Consider the following 7,003-nt stretch of genomic DNA (forward strand, 5'->3'; position numbering starts at 1 on the left):
AGAGTGCGTGACCTAATTTAAATTAGAATTGAATAGAGTTATAAAAGAAATTAATTAATTGCAATTTAAACAGTGTTTTAATTTACATGGTTTTCGACATGTATATTACTACGTATAGTACGTCCTTAGTTTTCTACAAATGTATTTCACATTTGATCACGTGACTATATGGGCGGGATTTTTGAATTCTTTATTCTAAAAATACTCAATAACCTTAGAGAAATAATTAATATTGAGCAATTAATTCAATATTCGTCATTATTCATTACATTCCTAAACAAATTATTTTTAAAAAATAATAATAATTTACGTGTTCAGTGTCCTTCATAAGTAATCGTTCGCGCTCGAAATTAATGTTTTCCCACTGTTTCCCCTCATGAAATCTTTTTTACACTTGTTCTTAACATTTAAATTCTTAAAATTAAAGTTAAATCGATTGGACAGCTTGATAAGAGTTTATTCAATTATTCAAAGCTGTCAAATATAGTCCCGCCCAAGTAAGTAACGTTCGAATCTTTGATATCAATTATACGTAGTTTTCTACAATTTTCTACGTATATTACGTCGTTTATGTATTATACGTAGAAAACCTCGAGTCACATGTCACAGCCCATCTCTGGTTTTGCGTAATGCGCCAATTCACTAGATATTTTAGCCAATAATATTCTCCTAATTATTCAGAGAAACACTGTTGCTAGAAACGAATTTTAAGGTGCAGTTCCATGCGAGCAGAAAACGTCGGCGGAAAGCAAAAAAATCGTGAGAGTGGAAGAGACAAATATATCTCTCCGACGTTTTCTGTCCACATGGGACTGCACCTTTATGAAAAATATTAATTCCATGATTAATTAAGAACAGGCCTCCGTGAAAAGGTACCCTGATGGCATTTTTACACGCCTGTCAACTGGCCGCCAGTTAGCGGAAGAGTCATAAGAGTAAAAGAGAAAAAGACTTCTTTTCTTCCAAGTTTGCACTCTCTGTCTCTTTTACGCTTTTTACTTTTCTGCCGCCTGGCAATCAGTAAACAGGCGTGTAAATACACCATAAGTTTTTCAAACGCAGTTATTTTCACAAATTTTCGAAATTTTTTTAAACAAATGTATTTGATATTTTTGTTCCAACTTCAGAAAATATTCAAAGGCTGTTTGCAGTTATTTCTACAATGCACACATGTGGCGTTAAACTTGATTCAAATTTGCCGCCTGACGTCCTTTTAAAAATGGAGGGGACTAGACACATGCCACATTGCACAGCAAATGCTTGACCGCATTCACCGCAGTGATCCCAGATCTGAAACGAGATGCGGTCCAATACTATGACAGGGCTATGACCGTGTGAATATAGTAGGAGACGCTGTAAATGACTGAGTTGCGCGCGCAACCCATTTCTCCTCTTCTGAATTTGAAAACTCGAAGATGCACGATTGCCGGTCGGAGCATTTCGTCGATTCTATTTATATATCTATCTGCTGACAGCTAACTGCTTTCAAATAAATTCAGGAGATTGGGTCACCGTCTTGACGTTGCTCAGCTGATCCATACGCCATCATGTTTTCTTTTTAACAACATTTGTATTACGTATGTATATACGTGGACGATTAAATGAAAAATGGTTGATTCGGGTCCACAAAGTTATGCAAATATTTCAACTTTTTCGTATTCACGGAAATCCAGTTGCAAAAGTATAAAGTCTGAAGGTTTGTCTTTTTAGGTTATGATTTATAAATTAGATTAGGAGAAACATTTTTTATTTTATACCAATATTTTTTTATTTCCATACATTTATCTTCATTCGAAGTCATAAAAGATCATGACCCTTTTACTTTTTCATGCCAGAAATGGATGTAAAACCATAACACGTGCGCTAATGGCACTCGCCAACTTTAGATGAGTTTTTCTCCAAAAGCGGTTTTTCGAAGTTACCATTTAAAAAGTCCCCCAGAAAATCGTTTTTAAAACTAAAGGGATCATCTTGGACTTAAAAGTTGGGAATATTTTCCTATGGATGACCCTGTACGCGCCCTCATACCAACCACAAGGGACCTTTCGTTAATGCGGAAGCCCATATATAGTTTGTTCTTTCGCAATGCAGAGGGTTTTTGAAACGAAATCGTTAATCACTTCAATAATCTAATATGACATTACAAAAAGACCAAATAAACGTGAAAAAGTATATTCAAATACAAAATAAGGGGCTCGTCTAAAATCCAACGTTCCTCGAACTTTAACCACTTAAAGATCAGACGTAAATTTCCGTTTCGTAGCTGACAATTTTTCCTCTCAAGAATGTAGATTTTTACACATTTTTTGTCAATTTACATTGATTTGTAAAGGAATTTTACATAATTCTGTAGCTTTAAAAGGAAAAGTGTAAAATTACGCTAGTAAACACTGATATTTTTTTTTATTACTAGTTTACTTACCGATGAAACTGCAATAGTCGGTTCGATACAACAAAAATTTTCCACAATGTACTTAAATGGTTAAGAATTAAGGCCTGCAACTTATTGTATGTGTTATTTTTTACATGAAAAAAGTTTCAGGATTCGAACAATTTTTGTCTTCATTTTTTCAACTTATGCCGCTATTCCAATAAATTTAATCTCTTTTAAGTGAGAAACTTTTGTCCATTCATTTTTTTCGTATCTTCTGTTGGTTTTTTTCAACAAAAATTTAATGTTATTTTTTACGATTAAAAATGATTAATGTTAAATTTGTAGCTAATTTTTGGATGACTTTTTTTCTTTATTTTTTTCGTAAATAGGATCAAAAGAATCTACGCGTCCTAATAAAAAATTATTCATGAAAAATTTGTTGCTTTCTTTTGTGTGGGCAACTTTGGTCTGGTCTTTTTTTTTCATTTGTGTTTTCGCTTGTGTTACTTGTATAAAAATTTTATATTTTAATGTATTTTTTTACGATTAAAACAATAACTACGCGTCCCCATTAAAAAATTACTAATAAGAAACTTATATATATATATTTTTTGGGCGTGCAAGTTGTGTCTGTTTATTTTTTTTCGTATGTACCTTGCGTCACTTTTCCCAAAATTTAATTTGTTCATTTTTAATGTTACTTTTCCGATTAAAACAAAATTTGCGCATCCTACCAAAAAAATGATCAAGACCAAATTTGAGCACTTTTTTGTGTGAACAACTTATATCTTTCTATTTCTTTCGTAGCCTGTGTCGTTTGTCCCAAAAATGAATTTTATTTTAAATGTTGTTTACGATTAAAAAAATCTATACATCGTATGAAAAATTGACACATAGTTGGACCAGAAAATGAAATTTTGTAGGGCTTTCAAAAAGCAACGTTTTCTTCACTTGCCATTTTTGATCTCTTGCATTTTTTTTTTTTTGGTTTAAATACTATAACTGATAATTTTCTTTTTATCGAAAAAAGACGTGGGGATAAATTGTTCAACTTTCCGAATACTAAAATTAGCCGTACATAGGTCAATGTAATCTGATCCTTGTTTCGAAACTTATCGTGCCTTCAAACCTCTACCACAGACAGGCACCTTCGTAAAAATACTTTTTTCTGGCTCAGGGCGTCTTAAATCGTGATGATTTGATGAGCACCAACAAAGTCTAATTTTGCATAAAATAATAACCTTCTCATTGGGATGAGAATGTAAAAGTCTGATCAGTGCATCGTTAAATATATAGCTTTTTGCAGAAGCACAAAAAACATAATTTTTCATAACTTATACTATATGAGTGTGATTTTTTTTTACTTTGCACAATTTATATTACTTCATCTCTGTTTATTATCAATTGATAACCTACCTAGAAAACGAAAAACGATTGTACATGAGGGCTCTGAAATGTGCTTCTTGAAATTGCAGATTTACAATATTTTAGCTCATTTGTGTTTCTGACTTTTCAATCGGTTGTATCTTTGAATCTGCAACTCGACTGCCGTACGATTAGATTCGGGCTTGTGACAATGATACATTGCAGTTTCATCTGTGCTTAAACTATTAAACTACAAGTTTTAATATTAAGTCACCTATCACGAATCTTAATCTGAAAGATACATATTTTATCGCGGGTTAATCGTTTTTCGTTTCATGCGTAGTGTATTGCATTTCTATCAAAATATATAATATCAATAATCAATGTAAAAGTATTTGCGTATCCAGTTTTTCTTTTGTACGTGTTTCAGGAATGTCCCCCGGTTATTTTGGTCCAAAAAAGACATTAATCGTACTACGCGTTTTTGAGAAGAAAGATTTTTCCATTTTTAACAATTAAAAATCTCATTTTTCTCGAAAACTATGCAAAATATGAATAGCGATTTAGAGTTTAAAATTTTGCAGTTTCCTGAAATGTATTATACTGTATTATTTTCATATATATATATTGTTTTATTAAATGCATTTTTTCAAAAATATAGAACAAATTGACTAAAATAGTATTAAGATTAACGAAATATAACATTTTATTTCTAAAAAAGTTTGTTTTTAGTTCACTGGTTATATAAAGAATATGTGTCATGAGATTATTAAGGTTTCTGAGCTTCAAAGTAAAGAAAAATTGGTCCTCTTCTCAAAATCTATAAAAATTTACCCTTACCAGATTTAGATCTTGTGTACTTTAACAAATATTCTTTAAAAAAGAGTATGCAATTTATATTAAAGCGACTAAAATAGCATTCAGTTTCACGAACTTCAAGAATTATTATTTAAACTTTTTTTTAGTTGAATATCAACATTAAAATTCATCGCCCTTCCTGAAATCTTTAAAATGATATCGTCGCCAGATATTGATCTTGTGTACTTTAACAAATTAAAAACAAAATGGAAAAACCGATATAATATTAATATTTGTTCAAATACACACGATATATATTTGGCGAGAATATAATTTTAAAGACTTTAGGAAAGGGCACGAATTGGAATATTGATACTTAATTTAAAAAAAAATTTTTAAATAAACTCTTGAAGTTCGTCAAATTAAATGCTATTTTAGTCGCTTTAATATATTTTTGGAAAAATTTAATAAATCAAACAAAATATATATCTGGAAAGGTTACAATTTAATATAGATTTCAGGAAGCTGAACAGTTCTTAACTCTAAACTGCTATTCATATTTTGCATCGTTTTCGAGAAAAATGATATTTTTAATGGTTAAAAATGGAAAAAATCTTTTTCTCAAAAACGCGCAGTACGATTTTTTTTCTTTCTTGTCTCAATATATATTTCATAATCTGATACATTTATCCAAGCTCAGCTTGTGTCCCTGGCCTTAAAGTTCGAGGTGCGTAACATTTTAAAAAAATTGTCCGCCGAATTTTAATTTCTAGACGTACAAGCTATAAAATGTGCTGGTCGAACTCAAGGCGATGGAATGGAAAATGCTACGTCCGACAAGGTAGAATCAAAAACATGCAAAGTTCGATTAGGGGATACCTTAATTTATCATCCTACAAACTTTAAGAAGCACAATTCAAAACCTCCCGTTACTCCCAGTGGTACAGTAGTCAACCTTATACCACAAAGCACAACTCATACGAAAAAGGAAAAGTACATCCTTAGTTCGCTAAAATCAAAGGAACCAAAATTTGTGCCATATGAACCTTACAAAGCAGCTGTTAATCCTATTATTCCATGTCAAAAGAAACATAAGAAAGCGTTGAAGCACAGTGTCGATATAAACGCAATGGTGTCACAATTCGCAGTTCTGAAGACTGATGATATAGTCAATGATGTAGAGTGTGACATAAAGAGCGACATTTATCAGGAAGACAATAACAATGGCAACAAAGTGTATGAGGCCGAAATTCAAAAGTTAAAAGAAGAGAATAGTCAGTTGGAGAATCAGCTGAAATTCCAAGCTCAGGTGCGTTTTATTGCGATATTGGCATTAGTTCCATTACAATTGTAAAACTTACAAAATAAAGCCTTTTAGCCAGAATTTTTACTCAAAAAAGATTTGATGCATAAAATAAATATCTTCAATTTTGAACAAATTTGGGTTAAACTTCAATTTTTCCACATAAAATGGTTAATAAGATTAATAAAGGGCACAGATTCCTACCATTTTCAAAACATTAAAAAAAGGGTAGTCTGAATATTGAAATAAATAATATATAATTTTTTATGTAAAAATTGTAAATATTACAAATGAGTAACTTACAAATGAGCAATAGCTTCCTGTAAGGTGTAAACTTTATGCTTGTAACAATGCCCATTGCAAAGTTCGAAATAGAAGTAATAAGTATCTTAAAAATTTGACAGAATTAAAAAAATTTGTGATTTTTATCATAGGTAAATGCGGAATTAAAAAATTTGTTAGTGGCTGCAGTAGGAGAAGACCTCCAAACTAGAGTGCATTTATTAACTGAGGATAAACTGCAACTTGCTCGAGCTCTTTTAAATTCAGCAAAGAATCTTAGTACTCATCAGGAGCAAACTGAGTGGCTAGCTGGACAGTGCGAAGTTTGGAGGAGTAAATTTTTAGCTAGCAGGTATATTTGATAGAAAATCGATAATATAATTGTCATACGTATATAAATAATAACCAGGGTCTAAAATGCTTTACAGTCTGATACACTTTAAATACTACAGATTTTTAAGGAGTGTATTCCGAAATCAAAAAGTGTGCAGTAGAAAATTCCTGAAGAATAAATGTGTCATGAGGTTTTACCGCGACTGTGTGGTGGCACTGGCAATACTTTTAGGCTACCAATTACTGAAATGCATGGAGAAAATACAAATTTGATTTATTTTAATTAATAAAACACATTTTTTGCATATATTTATCTCTGGGAAATATTTTTTAGCATTTTAAATATCCAATAAATTAATTTTTATGATTGAGTATGAACATACCAGGTGTATACATATGAAACCGGTATTTTTTCAAGAAAAAAACACATTTATTTCAAGAGAATGATAACAAATATTGTATTCAAATTATGCGCCCTCGCTGGCTACACATTTTGTCCACCTCTCAGGCAATTTATGGATACCTTTCCAAAAAAAGTCTTCGTTTTT

At 31.3% G+C, this 7,003-nt stretch overlaps 1 protein-coding gene across 1 annotated transcript in view; it reads left to right on the top strand.

The window, feature by feature from the left end:
• The first annotated feature begins 1,504 nt into the window (after window positions 1-1,504).
• Window positions 1,505-7,003, top strand: part of LOC117171835 (golgin-45) — a 25,988-nt gene continuing 20,489 nt past the window's right edge. Inside the window, exons 1-3 of the mRNA XM_033359469.1 lie at window positions 1,505-1,696; window positions 5,311-5,846; window positions 6,275-6,474. Of these exons, the coding sequence (XP_033215360.1) occupies window positions 1,609-1,696; window positions 5,311-5,846; window positions 6,275-6,474 (824 nt within the window). The 5' untranslated portion in view covers window positions 1,505-1,608. The remainder of the gene's footprint in view (window positions 1,697-5,310; window positions 5,847-6,274; window positions 6,475-7,003) is intronic.

The sequence above is a fragment of the Belonocnema kinseyi genome, chromosome 4 (genome assembly GCF_010883055.1).
Source record: "Belonocnema kinseyi isolate 2016_QV_RU_SX_M_011 chromosome 4, B_treatae_v1, whole genome shotgun sequence".
In the NCBI taxonomy this organism is placed as follows: domain Eukaryota; kingdom Metazoa; phylum Arthropoda; class Insecta; order Hymenoptera; family Cynipidae; genus Belonocnema; species Belonocnema kinseyi.